Genomic DNA, 27,816 nt, shown 5'->3' with positions numbered 1-27,816 from the left:
TGCATTTCTAAAATGATTTCAAAATGGCATATTAATCTACTTTAGTTAACTCTTTTTTGTCATAATCGAAAAAGGATGAATAAATAATATTAATTTAAAAAAAATACCGCTTCACTTGGTAACTTGAAAAAAACTTCTTTCTTGAAATTTTTTATATTATATTTTGTATTTTATCGAAAGAACAGTTTTGTATATTGATGAACGTTAATGAGTATTTAACGTTTTCACAAATAATGGAGCGGTTTCAAAGGATAGTGCCACTGCTCAAGAGAAATGATCCTATTATTAACTCGCTCAACATGTGTACAATTCAAATGACCGATGATATGATTGATATTCTAATTGAAGCACTTAACAGTAATAGTTTTATTTCCAAAATTGTTCTTTTTGATAATGCATTAACCGAAAAATCTGCCATTAAAATCTTCAATCTACTTCTAACCAACCCCAAACTTACACACCTTGAAATCTCCAATAACAAACTTTCGGATGAATCAATAATTGAATTATCCAAAACTCTTAAAAAGCTTCCACCCAATCGTGACCCTATTAGTGTTTGTCTTCGTAAGAATGACTTTTCATTAATGGGTGCTGAAGCCTTAGCTGGTGCTTTACGTTCTAATGTTCCCGTCTATTGGCTTGATCTTCGTGACAATCCACAAATAGGAGACCGTGGGATTGAATCCATTGCGTGTTCACTTACAAGTAACACCAATCTTACGGGCTTAGATGTCATCAAATGTGGATGTAATGAATTAGGAGCTGCCGCCTTAGCCGATTCTTTATTAGACAATCATACACTCAAGACCTTACTCATTCAAGACGAGCTTAATTTTAATGCCATTAATTCCTTAGGCCGTCTATTCGAAGCTCCGACATGTTCACTGCAAGCATTATATCTTTGGCATTGTTCCCTCACTGCGAAACTATTAGAAGAACTATGCATGAGCCTACGCATGAACTGTTCATTAACCACTTTAGCGTTATCGTATAATAAAATCGATGACAAAGGCGCGATATACTTAGCCGACATGATCTTTAAGAACAAAAGTTTATTAAAGCTACAACTCGGCGCTAATTTATTCTCAACGCACACCGCCGGATACTTCGGCGTTGCGTTATCCAAGAACGCGACATTACAATTTTTGGATTTGTCGCGGAACAACTTACGCTCTTATGGAGTATGGCCCATCGCCGTTTCGTTAATGAACAACAAAACGTTGAAGACAATTGACTTACGATATAACTCTATTGACTCGAGCGGAGCCGAAATCTTATGCGAATTAATTGCGAAGAACACATCGATCACAGTAATGCGCTTAAGCGGCAATACATTCGATAGTAATTCGATTAAAATGATTGCTGAGAAGTTAAAAGTTAATAAGACACTGAAAGATTTGGAGCTAAATGAAGTATCAATGACAAGTGATGGGTTCGTAGCGTTGTGTAACGCATTAATTATTAATAATACATTGGAACATATTTCATTGAGCAAAAACTTCTTCACTTCGGATTCGGCTATGAAGTCATTTTCGAAGTTATTGAAGACAAATAAAACTCTTCAAGTAATCGGAATGTCATCATGTATGATATCTGATGAAGGATGTAAATATATCGCAGAAGGTATCGCTGGTAACTCGACATTATTGGAGTTGGATATATCGAAGAATAATATATCAATTGAAGGAGCAAGAATGATACTCGAGGCTTTACAAGGAAATTATTCGTTGATGAAATTGGATCAAAATGAAAACCCTTTTTATGGCGATAATAATGCGGCAGATGACGGAGAGCCAGGTTTAGATGAGATATTAAATAGAAGTACCGACTACTTGGAAAGAAATAATTATTATCAACATAATATCTTGATGAAGGATATGTCAGCAATGGCAAAAGATACTGTGTTTTTCAATATGTAAATAAAGAATTTGTTGTTGTTATTTGGCGAATGGAAAAAATTTTTGAGAATTTTGTTCATCGTTATAAACGTCTGAGGTTAAATTGAAATGTAAAATTTTGGTTCAAAAAACTCGATGAAAAAGTTAGGACCTAAAATGACAACGAAATGTATGGTCAAACAGAAATTTAAAGAAAAATTGAAATAAAAGTGAGACCAAACGAAGTCTATTGAATTTTAGGCCACAAATTATAATGGCTGAAGAAGAACATCACGATCTTGATATTGCCCATATTGATACTGGTGCACTTGAATCTACATCTATTCCAGTCAACAAACTTAAGAAGGGTGGTTATGTTCTCCTTGAAGGACGTCCATGTCGTGTTGTTGATATTGCCAAGTCTAAGACAGGTAAACATGGTCATGCTAAAGCTAATATTGCAGGTACTGATATCTTCACAGGTCGTCGTTATGAAGCACATCTTCCCACTTCACACGACATTGAAGTTCCGTTTGTTCAACGTCAAGATTATGCACTTATCAATATTGATGGTAAGAACACTCAACTTCTTGATCTTCAAGGTAACATGCGCGAAGATGTTGAACTTGGTGATGATGAAATTTGCCAAAAGGTTATTAATGAATATGAAAACAACGATTCAGGAGATGAAATCATTGTTACTGTTATTTCATCTAATGGTGAAAGCAGGATCATTGATTACAAGAAGAACTCATCTCAACAACAACAATAAAATGGATAACCATTTTGAATTTTCATTTTATTTTTATTTTTTATTTTTTTTTAGAAGATGAAACATTATTACATTGACCAATACAAATCATGTATTTAGACTTTCATTCCTTACAATGGCACAACACTTGTTATTAATCCGTTCATTGGAACGGAAGAACGTTAAAATCTCTTGCTTGAAGTGAAGTACGTTAAAATTCATTCAAAAAATGGATAAATAACGGCTTTTAATCGTTTCCTCATTCAAATCAAATAATGGCTGATGGAGAGATACAGCACTTTAAGATTGTTCTACTTGGAGACACTGAAACAGGGAAAACATCATTGGTGAATAAGTGGATGATGGGAGTTTATTCAACAAACGAAAAACAAACAGTTGGCTGCGATCATCTAAGAAAACGATTAATCCTTGATACATATGGACCTATAGATGTTCATATTTGGGATACTGCTGGGCAAGATTATCAATCTTTAATGCCAATATATGCCAAAGGAGCATCTTTTGTTATTATCGTAGCTTCAATAACGAACAGAGATTCATTCGCATCTATACAGAGATGGGTTAACATCGTAAAGGAAAATTGCAAAAAACTACCTCCAATGGCTTTAGCTGTGAACAAAACTGATAAAACTGATTCTTTTGTGTTCACTGAAAATGAAATTCACGCGTCCTATGATGGAGTATTCGAAAACATCTTTTTTGTTTCCGCACATTCTGGTGATAATGTTGATAAATTATTTTCTTTTGCTGCAATCGAATCTGTTAAATTCACAGGTTCCCCATGCGATACCCAACAGCAAGAGCAAACCGAACAAGATTCACAAAAGCGAAAGTGCATTATCTCCTAAATGTCCTGTTTAATTCCTTTTTACTAAATTATTTCTCAAAGTATTTCTTTATAAATTGAAAAGCAAAGCTGAGATTTTAGAAATGCAATCCGTCACAATTTTTCATGCTACATTTATTTAATTTGTCACCTCAATAATATTTCAGCAAAATACTTGTGAAATTAGTAATATTTTTTTAACACGCTATTCGAATAGCTCTTGTTTTAAAATCAAATTGATGTTTACTTCCTTTTTACACAAAATATTTTCTTTCGTGTTTTGTAAACTACTGATTTAATTAACTTTTTAACTATCAAACAAACGGTTTTTTGACCGTAATGTTTTCCACCGGAATGTTTTTCATTTTTTAGCTTATCTTCAACTCAATGTTAATTTTGTTTAGATGAATTTACAACAATTTAAGTCAATCCAGTTATTTATCAAAAGTTTTATTAAATCATTTAAGTCAGTATTAAACTATCATCATAATGAATCTTTCAAAAATAGATATAATTATTTTTTTCTTATTTTTAAACTTATTCTACAACTTCGCCTGGTTTTCTACAAATATCTGTTACAATTCCAGCTCTTCTTCTTGTCATACCAGCACATTTTCTAAAATACATACCAGAATAAACCTCGTCACAGTAAAGGCAATCAGTTAATTCACCGTTCTTGTTACACCCGGAACGATCACCAAATATGCATCTACCAAAACAATGAATTAATGTTTGATGAATGTTACCAATCCAACAGTCAATACATTTTTCGGATAAATTTGTTTTCCGTAATATATTTCGAGCCATTCCTTCACCAAATACTGCAGCAATTGCTGCTTTTGTAGAAGTTTTTGTAAGCGTTTGTGCAGTCTTATTATACGCATCTTTATCACTAATACTTGAGCACGTTCCGCAAGGGCCTAAATGAAGAAGAAGAGCATTATCTGCTTCAGCATCGGATTTAGATGCATATGTGACGCCATTTCCACTAGTGGAATTTTGTGGTACTGCACAATAGCGTGTTTCGTTTTTGTCTATTGACCAAGTATCTGCAACAGCTGCATAACGATCAATTTCAAGATCTTTTACACCAAGCTCAGGAGCTTGACAAATGCACTTTTTTCGGTCAGATGCCTTTTTTCTTTTTCCTGTAATTGTATTTCCCAGTAAGCATTCAGACATGTTTGGATATTCACATAATTCAAGCTTACACGATCTTGTACATTGACCATACTCTGCAAAAACTATAACAATCCATAAAGTTATTGCCAAAATTACTATGATTCCAAGAAGAATGTAAAGAAGAATCATGTACCAACTACGGTAACATTTCTTTTTCGGTTTCTTTTCTTCAAAAGATTCCATTTCTGAAGGATCTTCTGATATTAAAAGTTCGTTGTAGGTAGCATCCATTGGCATTTTCTTCTCCGTTGATTTAATAAAACGGGCACCCACAGATTTTATTTACAACACATTTGAATTGTTGTGGCGAAGAACATTGAATTTTGTGTGGTGTAAACAGTTTTTTTTGATTAAAGCTTTTTCTATCGCCCTGTTCAATTCATGGGACTCAAGTTCCAAAAATTTTTTTGAGCTTAAAAAAGATTAAATAAATTTTTTTATTTTTAATATCTAGTCATTATATCAAAAACTAATAGAAATTCTTTTGCTCGGAAAGTAATTTTACTATTACAGAATAACTTTTTTTGTAGGCTTTTATTAGTGCTGTTTCAATTAATTTAAATAATTTCTGAATATTATTTTGAAATCATAAATTATTAAAATAAATTAAAAATAAAACAAATAAATATCTTTAGCATTAATATCAATTCCTTCTTGTTCAAGAAGTAATTTAACAATTTCTGTATGACCATATTCAGATGACCAAATAAGTGCTGTTCGAAAGAATTTAAATATTTTCCAAATATTATTTTGAAATCCAAAATCATTGGAATAAATAAAGAACAAAACAAATAAAAATCTTTTTTATTGATATCAATTCCTTTTTGTTCAAGAAGCAATTTAACTATTTTTATGTGTTTATTTTTAGATGCCAATATAAGTGCTGTATTAAATAATCTAAATAATTTCCAAAAATTATTTAGAAACACAAAATTATTCAAATAAATTGCAAAAAAGAAAAAAAAAGTATCTCTATTATTTATGTTAATTCCTTTATATTCAAGAAATAATTTAACTATTTCTAAATCGCCAAGTTTTGATGCCAAAATAAGTGAAGTTCGAAATGATTTATTTGATTATCAAATATTATTTTGAAGTATCAAATCATTGGATTAAATCTTGGATAAAACAAGCAAACACGTTTGGCATTAACATCAATTTCTTTTTGTTCAAGAAGTAATTTAACGATTTCTGCATGCCGGTTTTCAGTTGCTAAAATTAGTGCTGTGGTAAATATTTCATATAAATTCCAAGTTTTATTTTGAAATATTTTAAAGTTAAATTAAATTTTAAATAAAATAAATAAAGAGTTTTCTCATTGATATCAATATCTTTTTGTTCTAAAATTAATTTTACAATATCTACATGACCATTTTCAGATGCAATCATAAGAGCTGTTTTAAATAATTGACAAAAAATCCAAATATTATTTTAGAATATCAAAATATTGAAGTAATTATTAAATATAATAAATGTATATTTTTCAAATGAATATCAATTTCTTTTTGTCCTAAAACATATTTTACTATTTCTATATTTCCTGATTCTGAAGCAAATACAAAAATATTTTTGGGAAGTTGTTTAAACTTATGAAAATGTTTGAGAAGAAATATATTTCCAGCTCTTGCTGTTTCATTCATAATAAAATTGTTGATTTTCATTCTATTTTCAAGTAAAAATGATAGAATTTCATAATTATGATATAAAAGACATTTTTTTCCAATTTTTTTTAGGTTTATATAAATTTTATTTTCATAAAGATATTTAAAGATATCATTTCGATGAAATTCGATAGATGTTTTATATAAATTTTTAAATGCTGCTTTGTTTTGTGCGCACAAATGAATGATTTCAAGATTTCCACCAGCAATTGCATATTCATATGTATAATATACTTTTGCTCCGTTCATAAGTAAATACTTAAAACATTTCACTGAAGAAAAAAAGGCTGCATAATCAATTAATGTAACATTTTCTTTATTTATAAATGAACATCTTTCATAAAGTGATTTTGGAATTGTTTGATTAAAATCAAAGTTTGTTTGCGATGATAATTCTTGAAGTTTTTCTAAGTCCTCATTTCGAATGATTTTTGCAATTTCATTTGGATTATGTCCTTCTTTCACTAATTGTTTATGAAGTGCAAAATCATTCTTTGAAAGTTCTTCATAGTTAGCATTAAATCTTTTCTTAAAATACCTTTTTAATTTATTTGATTCTTCAGGTAACATATACAGTATATAGTATTTATTTTTTGTATTTTTTATAATATCTAGAATGTATGAATCTATTAGATTTTGCTCAATCATATTCATAAGAAAATAATTTGCATCTTGTGAATTTTTTTTAATAAGGAAGTGTGAAAAAACATTTAATATTCTGAGCTTGACCTTATTCATTTTTTCATATTCTTCAATCTCTATTAAAAAATCAAGATATATTGTAGAATCATTTGATTGAGAAAAAAATGAATAATATATCATCTCGCTAATAATTATGTTAAATGATAATATGTAATTAAGATCTAATATATCGATTATTGTATGTGCAGATAATACAACGTTCCTGCTATCTAAGTTATAAGTAATTTGATGAATTTTTTCTAGTTTTTCTAATTCACTCTGTTGAACTTTAGCTACAATCAAATCGTTTATAATTAAACGGCCACAAAATGTTTTCAAGTAAAGTTAAATATTTCAAAAAAAAAAAAATATTTGTCATCTATTTAACAATTTTATTTAACTTGTTTATGCGTCAGCAACTGGTAACATATGAATCGTTGCTTCAGGATCGAGGTTCTCTTATAGATTTGAATATAAATAAATAAATATATCCCACCACTATAGTGTGGAGTATTTGAATTAATGCATATGGTCCAAAATCAATTTTGTAACAAGAAATTCATATTTTAATACGAGAAATTTCTCAACTTTTTGAGGTGGGGTGACAAATCGGATTTGAATGGGTTCGAATAAACTACTCAATTAAATTTTTATCTGCTAACAATAAATAATAAAAAAAATCAACCAAAAAACATTTTTAATGAAAATAATGAACTGGATATGAAGGGCTAATGATTATATTTATTAGATTTTTCATCATATCTTAAATATCGTCCGATTCAGACCTACCTTAAGGTATTAATGAACTTTTCACTTCATCTTTGGAATCAAATGACATATTACCTTTGAAGGAATCAGTATTAACAGCAGGTATGTTTTTTAATGATTAGCAACCTTTGAATTTACAATTGCTTTGATATCCATTGAGAAAACATTCATTTTTTGAAATTAACTTAATTACTTCTTAAATTGTACTTCATGAGAAAGGTGTTAAATAAAATTTAAATTTTGAATGGTTTCGGAAATGGTATTTCATCATCAAAAGCATTTTTTTTAAATGACTTTACTCAAAAATGATACCAAATTGGTAATAAACTTTTTATTTCATAGATTGTTACTAATTCAATATGAAATAATAGTTCACACTAAAATATTCGATTAAATAAATCAACTATTTCTGTAAAACCTTTCTGAGATGCTTTGTTAAGTGCAGTGTCAAATAATTTGGATAATTTCCAAATATTGTATTGAAATATTAAATTCTTAAAATTATTTTTAAACAAAACAAATAAATATCTTGTGCATTAATATCAATTCCTTTTTGTTCAAGAAGTAATTTAACGATTTCTGTATTCCCTTTTTCACTTGCATACATAAGTGCTGTATTAAATAATTTAAATAATTTCCAAATATTATTTTGAAATCCAAAATTGTTAAAATTAATTTTAAATAAAACGAATAAATATCATTAGCATTAATATCAATTCTTTCTTGTTCAAGAAGTAATGAAACTAAATCTATGTGATTTCTTATCGATGCATACATAAGTGCTGTTCGAAAGAATTTAAATATTTTCCAAATATTATCTTGAAATCCAAAATCATTAGAGTATTTATTAAATAAAACAAATAAAAATCTTTTTTATTGATATCAATTCCTTCTCGTTCAAGAAGTAATTTAACTATTTTTATGTAATTATTTTTAGTTGCATGCATAAATACTCTATAAAACAAATTAAATAATTTCCAAAAATTATTTAGAAACATAAAATTATTCAAATATATGACAAAAAAGAAGCTCCGTTATTATTTATGTTAATTCCTTCTTGTTCAAGAAGTAATTTCACAATTTCTGTATGCTCAACCCATGACGCTTTCATAAGTGCTGTATCAAATAATAGAAATAATTTCCAAATATTATTTTGAAATCATAAATTATTAAAATAAATAAAAAATAAAACAAATAAATATTTTTAGCATTAATATCAATTCCTTCTTGTTCAAGAAGTAATTTTACAATTTCTGTATGACCATATTCAGCTGCACACATAAGAGCTGTATAAAATATTTTGAATAATTTTGGAATATTATTTTAAAATATTAAATAACTCATATCAATAAGGAATAAAACAAATGAATATCTTTAACATTAACATCAATTCCTTTCTGCTTTAAAATATACTCAACAAGTTCAATATTTCCCGATTTTGGGGAGAATATTAAAATATCTCTTGGAATTGGATATTCTTTTAGGAAGTGTTTGATGAGATAAAGATTCCCACTTCTTGCAACATTATTAATAATATAATCATTAATTTTCAAACCATTTTTCTGTAAAAGAGTAAAAATTTCAATGTTCCATAACATAATACATAGATATCCTAATTCTTCTAAATTATCAATGTTTCCTATTTTATTTTCATAAAGATAGTTAAAGATATCATTTCGATGAAACTTAATTGCTGCTTCATATGCATTTTGAAATGATGAACGATTTTGTTCACATAAATGAATTATTTCAAGATTTCCACCTGCAACTGCATATTTGCCTGTATTTTCTACTTTTGCACCATTCATAAGTAAATATTTAAAACATTTAACAGATGAAAAAAATGCTGCATAATCAATTAATGAAACATTATATTGATTAATAAATGAACATCTTTCATAAATTGATTTTGGAATTAATTGATTAAAATCAAATTCTGTTTGTGATGCTATTTCTTGAAGTTTTTCTATTTCATCTTTTCTAATTATTTGTGCAATTTCATTCGGATTAAGTCCTTCTTCAATTAATTGTTTATGAAGTTCCCAATCATTCTTTGATAATTCTTTCATGTTTCCTAAGACCCATTTAAAAATATCATGTTGCTTTTTAATTTCTTCTTTAGACATGTAGTGGACAAAATATGGATTCGGCTTATTTTTTGATAATTTTATATCAAGAATATTATGCTCAAACATTTTAAAGAGGGGATAATTTGTTTCTTGATTACCAGGTTTTAAAAGAAGAAGATTAGCAAAGGCGTTGAAAATTTTATATTTAACTTTATTAATTTCTTGAAATTTTTCTACTTCTTTCATAAAATTGAAATATATATCAAAATCATTATTTGCATTAAAAATACAAATTAAAATAAATTGACTTATAACTATATTAAAAGAATATGGATAACTATAATCAAATATGGAAATAATTGATTGAGCTGATTGAAAAATATTTTCTTTATTCAAATTAAATATTATTTGTTGAATTGATCCAATGATCTCTGTTTCTTCTGTTCTAAAATTTTGATATTTTTTATTTGAGTTATTTGTGGTTTCCGACATGATTTAGGGAGGACGTGGTCGGATTTTAAACGGTCAAAAATCTGTACGTTAATGAAATTATTTTTCGCTCACAGCATTATGCTTGATAGATATAAACTTTTCCTTTTCAGTAAATCTCCTACTTCTCCCAATCTATTTTTCCATATTATTTGCATGTTATGATTATGCTTTGTTAGCAATCTTGATTTTTTTTTTCAATCCCACCAAAACCCATACAAAGTAAAATTTTTACAAATATATTATTTTCTTTTTAAGTAATGATTTATTTTGATTTCTATCAGAGAATTTTCAAGAAATTTTTATTTTAATTTTAAAACATTTTTATTGCGAAAAATAAGACCTAAATTGAAAATCTGTCTGACAAATTTCTAGACATTCTTATGGATTTTATTATTATCAAATAAATAATCAAAACAATAATTGCATAAGCTTATAAAACCTAAATCGCAAAATGATTTTTTTCAACTTTTTGAATATCTTACATCGAAAAAACCGACGATGTGATGTGACCACTTGATGGAAATTTCACTTTTTCAATGAAATCGCTCGACTTTTTCATTGACGGTCGGCAACACTTTTATATCAAATTTCGGATCATAAACCATTGTAATTCACGAATTCACAATTTTTACTAATACCAAAGATTGAAGATTATCAAGTTTACTGATGGTTATTACTTTATTGCATCTTCCTGCTGGGTTTGTTTTTTCTCATTCGTGTCATTTAATGCAGTAGCATATCTCATCGAAATATTTCGTCCAACTTTATGTGGACCAATTCGGAATCGCGATGACTGAATTCGCCAGCTTTTTGGGTTGTTTTTTGTTTCGAAGTCATCGTTTAGCAATGTGTATAGTAAATGAATTTCGTTATTATTAAACTCATATTCGCTTTCTGAATTTATGTCTTTTACAAGATCATAAAATTCACATTCACGGGGAAATAAAATTCCAGACATTAGTGAAATTTTATAAGCAATAATTTTGCATATATCAATTTCGACTTGATAGAGTATAACCGTTCCTTCTTCAATTTTAGCACATCTAAACATTCTTTTTTCAAATTTTCCTTAATATGAATCTCCGAGTTCTTTCATGATCATTACTCGATCGAATGCAAATCTAACGCTTCTACATGTTTGTTCTTTCCCAGCGTGATATATAATTTGAAAAAATTAATGTTCAGAAGTTATTGATCCTACTTTAGACATACTAAATGATTCTTTTACTTAATATAAAATGTGAATAACAGAAAAGAGCCAATTTGCACAATCAATACACATATTCATTGTAAAATATGAATTATAATTTTCTTTTTTGTTTTCTTTTTCACCACATTGTAATTTCATCCAACTGTGATGGAAGAGCATAATAAATGAAGAAATGTATGCCCATTTTAATCTTAAAATTTTTTTTTGCATTTTTATCCCTTAGAATTCTTACAATACATAACATTGGTACAATATAAGATAAGATGTGATTTTGATTATCTTGAAACTTCATCGAATTGAGAATACCTAATAATGTTTTGCCAGAAAATATATAGTGAGGGTAATGATCGTCCATAGAATATCTTCCATTGTTTCTAAATCAATTTGAAGATAATTGAGAATATGTAAGGATAAGAATATTATAATTAATCACATGAAAATTATATGCGGGATTATTTGGATCATTTTCAAAAGACGACTGATCAACTCTACTTGTATAGAGTGTTTTATGGATAACAAGCCTGGGTCTTCCTCTTATGAGGAGATGTGCTGCATCACTTGTCCACATTAACACTGGTTTATTAATATTCATTACATTTCCATATTTTGATGTTATATATTCTGACCATTCATTATATTGTTCATTAAACTTATCGCGATACTCAGTATCAGAATCAGACCCAATATATTGTATACATATATTAGATTTAGTTAATTTTTGAATAACTTTTTTTATGGTTCCTACAGGATCATGATTATTTTTTTATACAAGCCAAAAAAATATGAATTGGAAATCTCTGTAATCTATTAATTGGACAAGCAGAAATAACGTATAATTCTATTGCAATTTCGTTATGTTTTTTCATATGATTTCATAACTGTAAATATGTTTAATGACATTGTCTGTACTTCTCTGGATAAGATACTGTTCGAATATTAACCAATCCATCAACTTGTCCAGTATGATCAATGTAAATATCTTCATCTACCATCATTGCATCGATAAATAACAACATAGTTGAATTTAAAAGTTTTTTTTTTATCAAAATATTCAAGAATTGTTGGAATATTATCGATGCTTAAAAAATTATTCCACTTCAAAAATTTTGTGTTCTTCAACCATGAAATTATTGAGCTATGTGATGGACCATGAAACATTTTAGTGAAAAAATTAAAGCATTTCCTTCCAAACATATGAACTCTAATCCAAAACATTTTCAACTCTATATCATAAATAGGTTTCCCAAGATTGTCATTCGATTTTTTCCAAACGCTTTAAAACAAAGGATGGAACATTTTTCTTTGCCCTTCTTGTTCTGTTTTCGTTTTTTTTGTGTTGTGCCTTTATTTTCAGTTTCATTTCTAACTTTATTTATCTCTGCTTTCTTTTTTCGAGCCTCAGCCAGTTGATTTATTTTCTTTTCCTATAAAAGGCGTTTAGATGAATATGTTCCAATAGAGGCTGTTAATTGAGCATCACCGGTTTATTCTGATGAAGGTAATTTGTTTCTTTCTGTTAAATTTAAAGAATTAGTTTGAATTAAATCTTGATTTAAGAAAGTATTATTATTTTCGTTTTTTTCAATGACGTATCTTTGTTTTAAAATAATTTCACTGAGTTGTAAATCTTGGAGTCAAAAAATCCATCGATTCATACGAGATAAAACTGCATTAAATGATCTACCATTAATATTTTCCCCTAAAATTTCATTATTATGTAAAAAAGACCAAAAAAGAGCATTATCTTCTTCTTCTGTCCAATTATTCGATAATTTATTTGTAATTAATGGTACATTAGATATGAGTTTCATAAACAATAATCCTGCTTGCTTAAGGCCAAGAGTTGCTAAGGCTATTACTACATTAATTGCTTGAATCCTGCTAAGCTGAATAATAAATTTTAGTTTTAAAAGTTTTTTAAAAGGCATATTAGCCACAACTGAAAAGCATCTTGATTTAATGCAATAAAACATTGTCAAATCATGTCTATCTTTGGGAAAATAAGAGTATGGTCTCTGTATCAGTGGAAAAAAATTGTCTTGTAAATCATTGAAAAGCATTACTGCTTTCAAAGCAACGACCAATTCGTATTGAATTAAAATAAATAAAAACACGTAAATAATTTGTCCAATAATAATTTTAATCCAATATACTAGAATTAAAAATACTTTATTAATAATAGAAGATATTATATTTTAATTATAATTAATTTTTTCAGAGAATGCGACCTGACCACGTCCTATTTAGGGTGTATGTTAAAAAGATTCTGACCCATTATCTTAACAGAACTTTGTTTGTTCCACTTTTCGCATATTTTCAATGGTACGATACTTAATACGGTTTGAGACAAGGCCTTCACATAACTTCTGTCACTTTTTAATTCTTTCAAAATTTTGGATGTGAAGTGATTAACGTACGAAAAGACGTTAAGTCACTTCAACTCACTTCTTCTTCTGTTTTTTTTTCCTTCCTAATAAATGCACTTAAGTTCACCACAATTACCAAATGCATTATTACCAATTGATGTGACATTAAATGGAATTATTATACTTGTTAATGAAATACAGTTATAGAAAGCATTATTTCCAATTGATAACAGAAGATGGAATTGTAATATTTGTTAATGCAAGACAAGCAGAAAATAGATAATTTTCAATTGATTGAACAGATGGTATTTCAATATTTGTTAATTTTAATAACAAGAAGAAAATACATTAGTTCCAAATGATTCGAGAGCAGCAGGTAATTCAATTTCTGTTGATGAATTACATAGAAAATATTTGGTCACATTTCTATTTAATTTATCAACTTCGAAAAATACACAAGAATTTCCTGCCACCCCTTCTTCTCAGTCGATAAACATTGAGCTCAATTGTGCCATATGGCCATCAAAACCATATCCTCAATGTTTCAAGAACTTGAAAAAAATTTTTTTTTATTTATAAAAGATCTTCATTTTTATCTACAGCTTCTTCATTTTGAATCATAGATGTTGCTGCTTCAAAATCTTTTTCACCTGCCTTTGTTCTAAATAAAGGCTCAACATCAGCCCTTTTGTAAGACTTCACAACCAATAACTTACAATTCGAGAAAAATATTAAATCCAGCAAAAATTCATATTGGAAAATTACGAGAATTATATAAACGACTTTCATAAACGGTCGCGTCATAAACTTAACAATTGGAGTGATGTTGTTTCCTGCAATTAAAAGCGGTGTTTCAACGTCGACGTGGCTGGAAAAAGATATTCCAGGATTTGAAGATGAAATTTCTTTTACTTCGTTTTTAATGTTTTCACTCTGTTCAGTATAGAATTTGTATGCAACGCAAACAGGGCATTTAGATGGTATGGAAATTATACTTTCTGTTTCTTCCCATGTAAGATATTCAACATACTTGAATAAGCTACTTGGACCTTTGCCGATAGTTTGATTGAGTTGAAAGATTGGTGGTGCTGCTCGAACTTCTGCAATTTTATCTGTTAATTCAGACAAAGAACAAAACTTAGCTCCAATGAATTGAAAATATGAAACACCCTCTTCAGGTTTTGACACAAAAATATAAATAGAACCCATAATCATTGAATACGCATATAAACATGGAAATACAATCTCCATATTTAAGCCAGTACTATCAAAGTCATTCCCGAATGCAACAATACAATAAGCACCTGCGATGGTCAGACCAATACTTGGTGGACCAATTATCGTTGTAAAAAGAAAACCAAAATCAAACTTATCCATGGTCTCAAATAAAAAGCATTTCTTGGCGGAAATGTATATATATACAATAAAGTTTGGAATTAAAAATATGAAAGTTGCTAAAATGTATATGTATCGAACCTTATAGCATAGGTTATAATCACCAGTGTAGCAATAAGAAACATTTCCATAATAGATAGGTTTGTCTGTGTTTATCGAATGATTAATATATTTGATACAAAGACCTGAACATAAAACATCTCCACATGTTATATTTTCGCCCTCCGTCATGAAAGAATCGTAATCCCACTTTGAGACAGAGCAAGAAACCTTTCCAAGTGCCAGTAAAAAGAACATTGAGCCTTGAGTGAGAAGGAGGTTAGATCAGTAAATCGAACGAAAACCGATATTTTAATTGAGTTCAAAATTTCAATGACATTCATCTCAAAAATTTTTACTAAGTTATAGGTTACTTAACGTCCTCCTACAATGGAGGGAAAAGGTTGGCACTCTACCATAAATCAATATTATCCTGAATATCATAGATTGCTTTTGTAACACATTATGATTTTTGATTTTTTTTATATTCCAATTAAACCAAACATTATCCCATATGTTTATAAAAAATTGGAAGACCCAATTCAAATTATTGTCAATCGATTGACCTTCCCATTTCTAGTCTATGCATTATAGTTTTAAGTATTGAATATAATTTAAATTCATTAAAATTAGTTAGTTAATTATACGATTTTTCCATGTGACAGATTTTATGTTGTATTACAACACCTGAGCGATGAGCTTATTATAAAATTTAATTAATTCAAATGAACATCAATTAGATTTAAAATCGACACAATCTTTACACCTGACACAACATTGAAATGTAAAATTTTGGTTCAAAAAACTCGATGAAAAAGTTAGGACCTAAAATGACAACGAAATGTATGGTCAAACAGAAATTTAAAGAAAAATTGAAATAAAAGTGAGACCAAACGAAGTCTATTGAATTTTAGGCCACAAATTATAATGGCTGAAGAAGAACATCACGATCTTGATATTGCCCATATTGATACTGGTGCACTTGAATCTACATCTATTCCAGTCAACAAACTTAAGAAGGGTGGTTATGTTCTCCTTGAAGGACGTCCATGTCGTGTTGTTGATATTGCCAAGTCTAAGACAGGTAAACATGGTCATGCTAAAGCTAATATTGCAGGTACTGATATCTTCACAGGTCGTCGTTATGAAGCACATCTTCCCACTTCACACGACATTGAAGTTCCGTTTGTTCAACGTCAAGATTATGCACTTATCAATATTGATGGTAAGAACACTCAACTTCTTGATCTTCAAGGCAACATGCGCGAAGATGTTGAACTTGGTGATGATGAAATTTGCCAAAAGGTTATTAATGAATATGAAAACAACGATTCAGGAGATGAAATCATTGTTACTGTTATTTCATCTAATGGTGAAAGCAGGATCATTGATTACAAGAAGAACTCATCTCAACAACAACAATAAAATGGATAACCATTTTGAATTTTCATTTTATTTTTATTTTTTATTTTTTTTTTAGAAGATGAAACATTATTACATTGACCAATACAAATCATGTATTTAGACTTTCATTCCTTACAATGGCACAACACTTGTTATTAATCTACTCACGAAAGTTAATTTAAGTGATGATATTTTGGATGATTTCATATTTCATATCAACGAATTTTCCTCAAAGTTTTCTAATTCTTACAACTACATACAATTAATCAATTATTTTACCATAAAAAGCATTTCGATTATTAACATTTATATAATATCATTAGAATATTCATAATTTCCGGCAAAAGGAAGCTTAGGAACATTTTGAAAGTTGGGTGAGTAATAGTTCTTTCTTACTCTTCTTGTTAACAATATTTTTGTATGTGGTGTTGGTGGTGTCAATTGATTGATTGACAACTTTCTTGTCGCTTGTCCCAAATTCGATGTGTCATCGCTTGGCTTCGATTCCCTCATTAAGAACGGCGGCAGTCCTGACTCATTATTTCCGCCTCTTTCTGATTTTCTGAAGCTCCATCTCCTTGTTGAATATTCAGACTGTTTAATGGATGGAAGGTGGATTGGGTCGAAGCTCGAGTTCCTACGTGACTTTTCCCCTCCGTAAAAAAGGTTTTCCATCTTTTTTGTCACGTACATTCGATGAATGATTTTGCAGCCAACTGTGGTATCTCCGTAGTTATGGGTCTCAAGCTCTTTGCACGCTTGATTTACGTTGATCCCAAAATGTCGGAATGTAATAAGAATGTTCGGTGGAGCAAATGCTTTGATCTTCTCAAAATTCCGCCAGCAAAAATAGTATTGAAGACCAAAATTGGCATTAAGAACACCTTCGAAGGGATGCTGAAGGAACCACGTGTGATTTTTGATCCCATTAATATCGATGCGTTTTTGTGGATCTTTCGTCAGAAGTGACTGGAGAAGGTCAAGAAGGTCTGGCGAAAGGAAATGTGGGAACCTGGGCTCTTGATAAACAACTTTTTTGGCCATTCGATGGATATTGGGATCATCAAATGGAAGTTTACCAACACTCATAACATATAATACTACACCTGCACTCCATATGTCGGCTTTGGAGTCGTAAGGATTCCCTTTTATGACCTCTGGTGCCGCATATGCTGCTGATCCGCATGCAGTTTTTAATACTCCAGTTTCTAAAACATTACCAAGACCAAAATCTATTAACCTGATATTCCCATATTGATCTATCATGATGTTTTCAGGTTTTACATCTCTATGAACAAAATGAATAACATTATGAAGATAATCAAAAGCTGAAATTAGCTGGCAAAAATAATGACGACGAGTTGCTTCTGGTAAAGGAGAGTTAGAGTTGATGATTGTAAGAAGAGATTTTCCTTGAATTAATTCTTGAACTAAATAATAGTTAAAATCATCTTCCATATTTTCAAAAAATGCAATACAAAATGGATGATCAAGGCTCTTTAAAACAGCTAGCTCTCGTTCATACTTCTCTTTTGGAATTGAGCTTTTGAGAATAACTTTAATTGCTACAAGAGTGTTAGTCGATATATGGCATGCTTTATAAACAGATGAGAAAGAGCCAGTACCGATTTTCTCTAGGAGTGTGTAATTACCAATGGATTTTGGGATGTTTTGATCTTTTTCTTCCATTTTTTATCCTGTCAGAAATTCTCTTTTACTTTGCATTTAAATTTTCAATTAAATTCTGAATTCAAATCGATTTTGAGAAGAAGCATTTCTCCGATAGATTTTAATTAACCGATTTTGTACGATAATGTTAAGTCAGCGGCTTTTCTTCACAAATTTGTAAAGCAACAATAGTTAGCACTTTTATTGGAAAGTAAAGTAAAATAAGAATTTCAAGATAAATAAAAAAATCGGCTACAAAAATATGAAATAAAACCAACAACCAAAGCAAGCAATTTTATTGTCAAAAATTTGAATTTTTCTGATTTTGAAAATTTATAATATTTTTGAAAACTTTTCCAATGCTTATATGACAACAAAGAAAACAGAAAGCAATATGATTTCCATTACAAATTTTAATTTATACATAAATTGCCAAAATTTAAAAAATTATCACTAACATAACTTGATTCTTCTTGAATCCGCACATATTCATATTCAAATTCAAAGGGAGAATGTTGATTTGATTTAATCTATTGATAAAAAAGAAACTTTTTTTGACTGATAACTCAGGCAAACGCTTTTGATCGGTTCCATGCTTTGTCACTTTTCTGTAATCTGCAGATTACCCATTTTATTAGGAGATTATTTGTGTTTGCCCTTTTTTGTTTTAGTTAGCGATGAAAGTGTATAAATAGAGTGTTCTTAATTTCTGTGATGAATCTTTCAAAATAAAAAATTTTATTCAAATGTACAAATACCGAAAAATTTCTACTACTAATAACAGTATGTTTATAGTACATTTATCATTAAATCGAATCTGAACAAGTGAAGTTTTATAAATTGAATGAAATATATTTCATCCCTAGAATATCATTAATGAACAAATGTTCTAGGTAATTTTTATTTGCTTTATGTCGAAGCAGTTAAATTATTTACTGAATTTAGATAATATTATAAAAAAAATTAGATTACATGTAATTCCAAAGAACTTATTTCTACCAAAACCGATAAAGATTTTAAAGTTAATATAAAAAAGAAATTATAAAATATTATAATGATACCTCGTTTATCCTAAATTAATGTTTTCACGACCGAATTTAGCATAAAGGGCTGTACGAAGAGTGCTCATTTCTGACTCTCTTTCATCAATTTGCCCTTTTATTTGTGCTATCTTTTGTTCAATTAATCCTTTATCGTGTTCAATTTCTTCAATAGCTGTATCAATCGGAAGTACGACGAATGCATTTCCAACTTGGTATGGAGCTTTATCGAATGTTTCCATCATTTGGGCTTCTTCAAGATCATCATTAGAATTTTGGTAAGATTCTTTTTTCTTTTCGAGCGCTTCAAGCTCCATTTTTAAAGCGATGCATTGAGAATTTAGATTTCCAAATCTATTTATCTTTTCTTGGTCTGCAGCAAGAACTTCGATTTGGGCCATTTAGGACAGAAATGCTATGTGAAAATCAAAATTTTGCTTCGAGAAATAGTGTTGACTGAAATACTTGGTACATTTCTTTAAACACTTTTATTCCCACCAAAAATTCTAAAAACATGGCAAACACGCACGCAAGAAAATAATTTTATATATGTTTTAATAATTTGAAACAGCACTTAAAATTGCACAGCAAAAAGGTTACATGGAAATAGTAAATTTACTTCTTGAAAAAAGTACAAACGAAAATTCTAATACAGAACCTTCTTCTATAAACACCAAATCTTCATTTTTAATAAGAAATGGAAATGAAGCATATATTGCAAATAATCAAAATCAACTCAAAGATCAAATGCACGCAAAAAACAATAGAAAGAAAAATATCAAAATAAAAGTTGATATAAGCCCAAACATATGAAAATCATCAAAATCAATATACATAACAAATTTGTTGGTAAATTTACCTACTAACAAATATAATCACAAAGCAAAATGTAAATACAGCAATACAATAATATTATAAAGTACATTATAAGAAAAACTTAAACAAAAAATTATTGGGAAAACATTACAAAGATCATGCTGGATTTTTTATAATAATTTGGGTTACATGATTTTTTGATATTTGTAGAATGGAATGTCATCATTTCCAATGATAGGAATTTCAAAACGACGATAGTTTTTTTCTGTGTAAAACAGTTTCCTAATCATTCAATTTATCTATCGTTTATCCACGGATTTTAAATGCAAACAGTTTGTCGCTTCTTTAAGACTTGTTGTGACCCGGATTGGATGGTAATAATGGTGCAACATGAAACTTTACTTCATGACTAAAGTAGAAATAAAATGAGGTTTGGCAATTTCGATTATTGCGAATATCAAGTCCGCCAGATTAACTACAATGTGTGGTAAGATTAGTGACCCACTCAAAGCCGCTAAGGAATTCCTGAAATGTAACAAAGTTTCATTAATTGTTGTTGATAATATTTCATCTTCTTGGTCATAACCATTATATACCCTGCTATCTTCATCTCATAACGATGGCTATGCGTAGGAATGACTTGTAAATGGAATGGGAAGTTATTACATGGTTTAAGTCGACGAATTGTATCTCATTGTTCGAGAAACATTAAGTTTACCGAAGGATACTAAAGCAGAAGCAACATTATTAGGTGATTTAGTGTTAGGCCTAATACTTTATTTCATTAACTTGTGAAATATAATTTTGATAATTATCTTGTATTAAGTTGAGGTTATATATCACTATCACCTATTATTTCTAGAGGATGTTGAGTCTTATCTTCGGCTTCAAAAGCATCTATACAACTTTTTGGATTATGTTACCCAATTAACAAATGAAATAAAAGGCTCCTTTTCAACTTGATCAAAGCCATATTGGTTATTTTGAGCAAATAATATGATGTTTATTATTTTTAAAATTAGTGTATAAACATTGTTTTCGACATGTTTCATTTTCCATATTTTCATGTAAATCACTATTTAATGCTTTCTAATACAGGAGTAGTCGTTATTCGCTGTATATTAGCTTTTATTTATTGCAATTATCTCCCGTGCAAAAGTGAAGTGATCGATAATTTCATGATCGTCTTCGATTGAAATTGTACCTCAAACCGCCAAAATTGATTTTCGGCAGTTTTCACTTCACACTTTTCATGTCGTTGAGAAAAACAGAATATATTAAAAATTTGGAACAAGCTCCAAAGGCAGCTCTTGCGACAGGCTTTCAAAAATGCATTGCAAACCCAGATATAATCAATCTTGGAACAGCCGAAAATAGATTGATTGATGATATATTAAATCCTCTTATCAAAGAAAGGAAAGATGAAGATGTAACACATTTTTCATATACTTTTTCATTCAATCCTACTCCTATGTATGAAGCATTTGCAGCTTTATTCCGCGATTATTTTGGGTTAAAAGATGCTCGAGCAGACCAAATGACTGATGGAAGTGGTATTTCTTCTCTTGTTGAAAAAATAGCTCTTGTACTATGTGAGCCTGGTGATGTCGTTCTTATACCTTCCCCATGTTATGGATGTTTTGAACCAGACATGCAAACATCACGTGCTAAAATTGTCTATATAGACTTAGATCATCTTCCTGAGAAACCACCCGAAAATGCTAAGTTATTATTATTAACAAATCCTGGAAATCCTTATGGTGATATCATTTCTAACCAAGGTCATCTCCTTAAATGGGCTTATCAAATCCTAATCTTCATATTGTTACAGATGAAGTATATGCATTATCAAATCGAAAGGGTGTTGAGTTTACTTCAATTGCAGCGCGTCCTGATGCACTTCCTGACCGTGTTCATCTTTTCTATGGAGTAAGTAAGGATTGGGGAATGGCAGGACTTGAAGTTGGTGTTTTCTGGACTCGAAATGAGGAACTCCTTCGCTATATGAAACTTGCTAAAGGTTGCTACCACCTCAGTAGTGATACTCTTTTCTTTATTACTAAGGTGATAGGCACAATGTCAATCCGTGATAATCTCATTAAAACATTTCAAGAAAGGCTTATCGAAGCCTACAATTACTTTACAAAAAGACTTGACGATGCTGGGATTAAGTATAAAGATTGCGACAACTCTCTTTTCGTTGTTGTGGATCTCACTGATATTGCTGGAAAAAGTATTGAACAAGAATTGGAAATCTGGAATAAGTTAATGGATGAATATAAACTTCATATACTTCCTGTTGCTTCGGGTTTCCATGGAAATGTTCCTGGTTTGTTTAGGGTACTCTTTAGTGTTCCAAAGCCAATGCTTGAAGCAGGTACTAATGCATTAATCAAAGCAGTTACTGAATTAAGAGCTAAATAAAGAACTCAAAACACATATTTTGTTAAAGAAATCAAAATTGTTCAATTAATATGATATGTTTTTGTGTGTGTGTATTTAGTGTATTTATTTACGTCTTTTTTGTTTAGTGTATTTATTTACGTCTTCTTCTGTATATCAAAAATCCTGCAACTGCAGCAACCAGACCGAAAGTAACAACTGCTATTGTAGTAATCGAAATGGATTTAACTTCTTTTTCTTCATTTGTTTCCTTGGTCATATTTTTAGGCTCATCTTTATCATCGCTTTCACTTTCTTCGTCATCACTTGTTTCGTCTTTGTCTTCATCTTTATTTTCATTTTTATCACTCATTTCTTCTTTGTCTTCTTCTTTATCACTATTTTCTTCTTTGTCTTCTTCTTTATCACTAGATTTCTCTTTATCACTCATTTCTTCTTTGTCTTCTTTATCACTTGTTTCTTCTTTATCGTTATTTTCTTCCTTGCCTTCTTTGTCACTTGTTTCTTCTTTGTCTTCTTCTTTATCACTAGATTTCTCTTTATCACTATTTTCTTCTTTGTCTTCTTCTTTATCACTAGATTTCTCTTTATCACTCATTTCTTCTTTGTCTTCTTTATCACTAGTTTCTTCTTTATCGTTATTTTCTTCCTTGCCTTCTTTGTCACTTGTTTCTTCTTTGTCTTCTTCTTTATCACTATTTTCTTCTTTATCTTCTTCTTTGTCACTTGTTTCTTCTGTGTCTTCTTCTTTATCACTATTTTCTTCTTTATCTTCTTCTTTGTCACTTGTTTCTTCTTTGTCTTCTTCTTTATCACTATTTTCTTCTTTATCTTCTTCTTTGTCACTTGTTTCTTCTGTGTCTTCTTCTTTATCACTATTTTCTTCTTTATCTTCTTCTTTGTCACTTGTTTCTTCTTTGTCTTCTTCTTTATCACTATTTTCTTCTTTATCTTCTTCTTTGTCACTTGTTTCTTCTGTGTCTTCTTCTTTATCACTATTTTCTTCTTTATCTTCTTCTTTGTCACTTGTTTCTTCTTTGTCTTCTTCTTTATCACTAGATTTCTCTTTATCACTCATTTCTTCTTTGTCTTCTTTATCACTATTTTCTTCTTTGTCTTCTTTATCACTATTTTCTTCTTTGTCTTCTTTATCACTAGTTTCTTCTTTATCGTTATTTTCTTCCTTGCCTTCTTTGTCACTTGTTTCTTCTTTATCTTCTTCTTTGTCACTTGTTTCTTCTGTGTCTTCTTCTTTATCACTCATTTCTTCTTTATCTTCTTTATCACTAGATTTCTCATTGTTTTCTTTATCACTTGTTTCTTCTTTATCTTCTTCTTTATCACTATTTTCTTCTTTATTCTCTTCTTTGTCTTCTTCTTTATCACTCATTTCTTCTTTATCTTCTTCTTTATCACTATTTTCTTCTTTATTCTCTTCTTTGTCTTCTTCTTTATCACTCATTTCTTCTTTATCTTCTTCTTTATCACTATTTTCTTCTTTACCACTCATTTCTTCTTTATCTTCTTTATCACTAGATTTCTCATTGTCTTCTTCGTCACTATTTTCTTCTTTATTATCTTCTTCTATTCCGCTAGATTTCTCTTTATCGCTTAAGCTTTCTTTTGAATTACTGAGTTCTTCATTATCTTCCTCTTCTTTTTCACTATTTTCTTCTTTGTCTTCTGTGTCATCGGACTTCTCTTTGTCATTTGATTCTGTACTTTCTGTGTAACTATTTTCTTCTTTATCATCTTCTGTATCACTAGATTTCTCTTTATCACTTGTGTTTTCTTTTGTATTACTTGATTCTTCCTTGTTTTCCTCTTCTTTTTCACAATTTTCTTTTTTGCCTTCAATATTATTAATTTCATCATCATTTGATTTTTTTCCTAACATTTTTTCTTGTTCATCTTCCTCTCCTTCGTCATATTTTTCTTCCTGAATATCTTCTCTTTTTTCTGTCATGCTGGTAGTTACGAGGGCGCTTTAAAAAAATTCTAAACGTCACCTTTCCAAACGACAGAATCGAATGAATAGAAAATAATCGGATTATTATTCAAAAACTGAAGTGTTTGGGGGTTCCTTTTGCAACCACTTTAATCCATCTCCAAAATAAAAATAAGAGATACCTTCACACAAAAATGATATATGACGATAGCTGATTTATGAAATTTTTTCCAAAAGTTTTATCTGAAAAATACCAAAAAATATTTTATATTTATAGTGACTTTTTATTCGTGAATTAATACAAGAAAAAAAAAATTTGAGGCCGAAGGGACTCGAACCCCCAACCTTGAGATCTGGAGTCTCACGCAATGCCATTATGCTACAGCCCCTCTTCGTTTAATAAAAAATATTATTATTGATAATATTTAAATATATAAAGAAAAAGGAAAAATTAATGATTGAAAATGATGATCAATAGAGTCAAAGAAACAACTAGCCATGAATTTTTTTTGGAGACTTGAATGCTAATGGATTTGAATAAATAGTTAGTCATATTCTTTATTTTATTTTCTATCACTAAATAAGAACACATTTAAACATAATTATGTAATACCACGCTCGTAGTCCCGAACTCTCTCCTTATCAAATTGACCCCTTTTAGCATATGAATGATCTCTTTCAGTCGGAATACTTCTGGGCCTGTAAGAATCATCTCTTGGAAACTCACGTTTTATTCGATCTCTCTTTTTGTCTACATATGGATCTTTTGGTCGTAATGCTACAGGAGATAGTTCCTCTTTTTCTGCAATTGCTAAGGGAATTAAGATATTTGGTCGATTTAGAATTCGATCTGGAATCATTGAAACTGCTATTTTTGAATTATGCACAACTGCTCCATCCATTTGTTGAACAGCATTTTCTGCGTCATTTATGGTATCAAAAGAGATGTAACCATAATCGACATGTGATTCAACTTGTCGAATAAAGCCATAGTGTCGAAAATCTTCATACATATTTCGATCTGTTGAAAAATCTGGAGGATACCCTTCAATCAAAATTGTTTTTGATCTGAAATTATTTGTAGGATAATCATTATGAATTGGAGCTGGCGATCTTGGAGGGGGAATGTCTTCAAGAATTCTAGCCTGTACTTTTTGTTCATTAAATATTTTTCCGTTAAAAAAATCGACAAAATCATTTGCTCTATTGATGGTTGGAAATTCGATTATACAATAAGATTCGAATACTGAAAATCGAAGAAAGTCATCAAACCCTTTCTCATCAAAAAAGGCCTGCATTTTCTCGGGTTCATCGAATTTTGGCTCGAAAAGAACCTCGGGCATCGTTATAAGGGTAATTTTTACCCATCTTTAAGCCGTCTTCTTTCTTTATCATCTCTATAATGTTTGAATTTCTACTTTGAACTCAATATATGGGATTTTGTTTCACACAAAAGTAGCAAGTGGGAGATACTTCAAAAACACATTTATTAGGTATGATTTTTCAGGTTTTCCAATATAGTATTACATTGCATTATAGCCGCAACAACAGTTGCCTTAGCATATTCAAGAGGAACTGAGAGTCCTTCTTCAGGTGTGAAATCTATCGCAAACTTGAAAACTTCTTCTTGATTAGGCAAATCACTAGCTACTAAAATCACAATGAACAGGCCGAACACAGTATCAAACGAAAGTGCATCTTCACTTTTTGCTTTGGCTGAAACAAATTCACGTATTTTTACAGGCACATTATTTACACCCGCAAGCACGTCCAAAGGATTTGACATAAAACCAAGTGATGTAATATCATGGGAAGCTTCCATAAGTACTTTGTTTTTTGCTACAATTTGTTTAATTGATTCATTTTCTTCATGCTGAGGTAAAAACTCTTCTAGCACCCCTGTCTGTTTAATTTTGATTTGATCAGATTTAAGGTGGAATGCACATTCTGTTTGTTCGAAAAAAAAATCTGGATTTAGAGAAATGCCATGTGAAAAAATCGTTCGAAAGTAAATAAAAGAAAAAGTTGAAACGCTCACAGAATCCCTAAGGTTGAAGAAGTTGATGATCTGTTGCATGAGAGAGAGACAATGGTCACGAAAAGAATGGCGACTATGAAAACCTGAAAAAAGCTGATCAATTTCTTGTCTGAAATGGAAATTGTTGCTAAAAATTAGCTGACAAAACTTCTCTTCAATCGGATGATCAGCAACAATAAGTGACTTTCGGTCGAACACAGAACTCATCCCAGTTAGGACTTGGTTCAAAATAGCTTTTTGGCTGTTGACATCAGATATAATGATATCTTCTTTGGAGATTTGGTTCACAATTTCCGAATCTTTGCTTGAAATCCTTGCGCACTTTTCGTCGTCGCATAAAAGTGAATGAAAGAGTTTTTGAAGATCAATGATAATAAATATCTTAATTTTAGAAGTAAGTGCTAAATGAAGGACATCAACTAAATCACATATGCGTTTCATAGCTAATTCATACGCCTTACATCGAGCTTTGTATAACTTTTTCTGAAGAAAAAAATGAATGTTTGCTAAATATAATGAGGATGATGTCATTGACATCGGAAAAGGTTGAAAACATGGCTTTTGAGGTGCTGTTGCTTTCATCTGGTACTCATAAAAGTCAGAAATTTTTTCAATATAAGAAATGATATTTAATATACGACTTTCTTCCGAATTTGGTTGTTGGAAATAATCAAAACTCAAAAATGGAGTTATCCATTGGTTACTGAAGGCCCATTGATGGAATGGATCTTCATTTAGATCTGTTTCCATTTTGGATCAACCACTTTTTGATAATTTATATAACGTCATTAATTGAAATTCGTTTTCGATTTTCATCTTCTGGGGTGCCCTTGTATGAAAAGTGTCAACTAATGGCTCCGCAACAAATTCAGATTTCTTTCCAAGGTGCAAATTGGATATTACATGATGACACAGTCAAAATACTTTCTCAATATTCTTCTATGTTCGAAGAAATTCCTGAAATTGCTTATTTTTTTGGAGGTTTCCTTTGGTCTGATTATATTCAATCAATTAAAACATATTTTTGGGTAATAGCAGCCATATGGTCTGCCCTTTCAGTTGGATGTGGTTTTTGTGTTGGTATCATTTCCTTATTTATTTATTGTCTTCCATTATTTATTAAAAAGCGCTTTGACAATAAATGGACCTTTGACAAAAACT

The 27,816-nt window shown here is 29.8% G+C and overlaps 12 protein-coding genes across 12 annotated transcripts; 5 read left to right on the top strand and 7 right to left on the bottom strand.

Moving 5' to 3' along the window:
* Positions 1 to 233: 233 nt before the first annotated feature.
* GO595_002653 (Leucine Rich Repeat family protein) lies at positions 234 to 1,919 on the top strand (the record flags this gene model as incomplete). The annotated part of the gene is made up of 1 exon (XM_067915586.1): positions 234 to 1,919. The coding sequence occupies one exon, from the start codon at positions 234 to 236 to the stop codon at positions 1,917 to 1,919; it is 1,686 nt and encodes a 561-aa protein (XP_067776454.1).
* A 232-nt stretch (positions 1,920 to 2,151) lies between these two features.
* GO595_002652 (Eukaryotic translation initiation factor 5A) lies at positions 2,152 to 2,649 on the top strand (the record flags this gene model as incomplete). Its single annotated transcript, XM_067915585.1, has 1 exon — positions 2,152 to 2,649. The coding sequence occupies one exon, from the start codon at positions 2,152 to 2,154 to the stop codon at positions 2,647 to 2,649; it is 498 nt and encodes a 165-aa protein (XP_067776453.1).
* A 254-nt stretch (positions 2,650 to 2,903) lies between these two features.
* Positions 2,904 to 3,497, top strand: GO595_002651 (small GTP-binding protein; the record flags this gene model as incomplete). Its single annotated transcript, XM_067915584.1, has 1 exon — positions 2,904 to 3,497. The coding sequence occupies one exon, from the start codon at positions 2,904 to 2,906 to the stop codon at positions 3,495 to 3,497; it is 594 nt and encodes a 197-aa protein (XP_067776452.1).
* A 515-nt stretch (positions 3,498 to 4,012) lies between these two features.
* GO595_002650 (uncharacterized protein) lies at positions 4,013 to 4,888 on the bottom strand (the record flags this gene model as incomplete). The annotated part of the gene is made up of 1 exon (XM_067915583.1): positions 4,013 to 4,888. The coding sequence occupies one exon, from the start codon at positions 4,886 to 4,888 to the stop codon at positions 4,013 to 4,015; it is 876 nt and encodes a 291-aa protein (XP_067776451.1).
* Positions 4,889 to 14,477: 9,589 nt separating this feature from the next.
* On the bottom strand, positions 14,478 to 15,281 carry GO595_002649 (uncharacterized protein; the record flags this gene model as incomplete). Its single annotated transcript, XM_067915582.1, has 1 exon — positions 14,478 to 15,281. The coding sequence occupies one exon, from the start codon at positions 15,279 to 15,281 to the stop codon at positions 14,478 to 14,480; it is 804 nt and encodes a 267-aa protein (XP_067776450.1).
* Positions 15,282 to 16,265: 984 nt separating this feature from the next.
* GO595_002648 (Eukaryotic translation initiation factor 5A) lies at positions 16,266 to 16,763 on the top strand (the record flags this gene model as incomplete). The annotated part of the gene is made up of 1 exon (XM_067915581.1): positions 16,266 to 16,763. One exon carries the CDS (start codon positions 16,266 to 16,268, stop codon positions 16,761 to 16,763), a length of 498 nt encoding a protein of 165 aa, XP_067776449.1.
* Positions 16,764 to 17,048: 285 nt separating this feature from the next.
* GO595_002647 (CAMK family protein kinase) lies at positions 17,049 to 18,431 on the bottom strand (the record flags this gene model as incomplete). Its single annotated transcript, XM_067915580.1, has 1 exon — positions 17,049 to 18,431. One exon carries the CDS (start codon positions 18,429 to 18,431, stop codon positions 17,049 to 17,051), a length of 1,383 nt encoding a protein of 460 aa, XP_067776448.1.
* Positions 18,432 to 19,476: 1,045 nt separating this feature from the next.
* On the bottom strand, positions 19,477 to 19,851 carry GO595_002646 (Prefoldin subunit 4; the record flags this gene model as incomplete). The annotated part of the gene is made up of 1 exon (XM_067915579.1): positions 19,477 to 19,851. One exon carries the CDS (start codon positions 19,849 to 19,851, stop codon positions 19,477 to 19,479), a length of 375 nt encoding a protein of 124 aa, XP_067776447.1.
* A 1,667-nt stretch (positions 19,852 to 21,518) lies between these two features.
* On the top strand, positions 21,519 to 22,690 carry GO595_002645 (aminotransferase, classes I and II family protein; the record flags this gene model as incomplete). The annotated part of the gene is made up of 2 exons (XM_067915577.1): positions 21,519 to 22,047; positions 22,104 to 22,690. The coding sequence occupies 2 exons, from the start codon at positions 21,519 to 21,521 to the stop codon at positions 22,688 to 22,690; spliced, it is 1,116 nt and encodes a 371-aa protein (XP_067776446.1).
* Positions 22,691 to 22,802: 112 nt separating this feature from the next.
* On the bottom strand, positions 22,803 to 24,635 carry GO595_002644 (polycystic kidney disease protein 1-like 2; the record flags this gene model as incomplete). The annotated part of the gene is made up of 1 exon (XM_067915576.1): positions 22,803 to 24,635. The coding sequence occupies one exon, from the start codon at positions 24,633 to 24,635 to the stop codon at positions 22,803 to 22,805; it is 1,833 nt and encodes a 610-aa protein (XP_067776445.1).
* A 584-nt stretch (positions 24,636 to 25,219) lies between these two features.
* On the bottom strand, positions 25,220 to 25,960 carry GO595_002643 (putative RNA-binding protein; the record flags this gene model as incomplete). The annotated part of the gene is made up of 1 exon (XM_067915575.1): positions 25,220 to 25,960. One exon carries the CDS (start codon positions 25,958 to 25,960, stop codon positions 25,220 to 25,222), a length of 741 nt encoding a protein of 246 aa, XP_067776444.1.
* Positions 25,961 to 26,106: 146 nt separating this feature from the next.
* On the bottom strand, positions 26,107 to 27,192 carry GO595_002642 (uncharacterized protein; the record flags this gene model as incomplete). Its single annotated transcript, XM_067915574.1, has 1 exon — positions 26,107 to 27,192. The coding sequence occupies one exon, from the start codon at positions 27,190 to 27,192 to the stop codon at positions 26,107 to 26,109; it is 1,086 nt and encodes a 361-aa protein (XP_067776443.1).
* Positions 27,193 to 27,816: the final 624 nt, after the last annotated feature.

This window comes from Histomonas meleagridis, assembly GCF_020186115.1.
Source record: "Histomonas meleagridis strain 2922-C6/04-10x chromosome Unknown contig_20, whole genome shotgun sequence".
In the NCBI taxonomy this organism is placed as follows: Eukaryota; Parabasalia; order Tritrichomonadida; family Dientamoebidae; genus Histomonas; species Histomonas meleagridis.
Note: the sequence above shows the minus strand (reverse complement) of the source record. Positions and strands in the feature narration are given on the sequence as shown.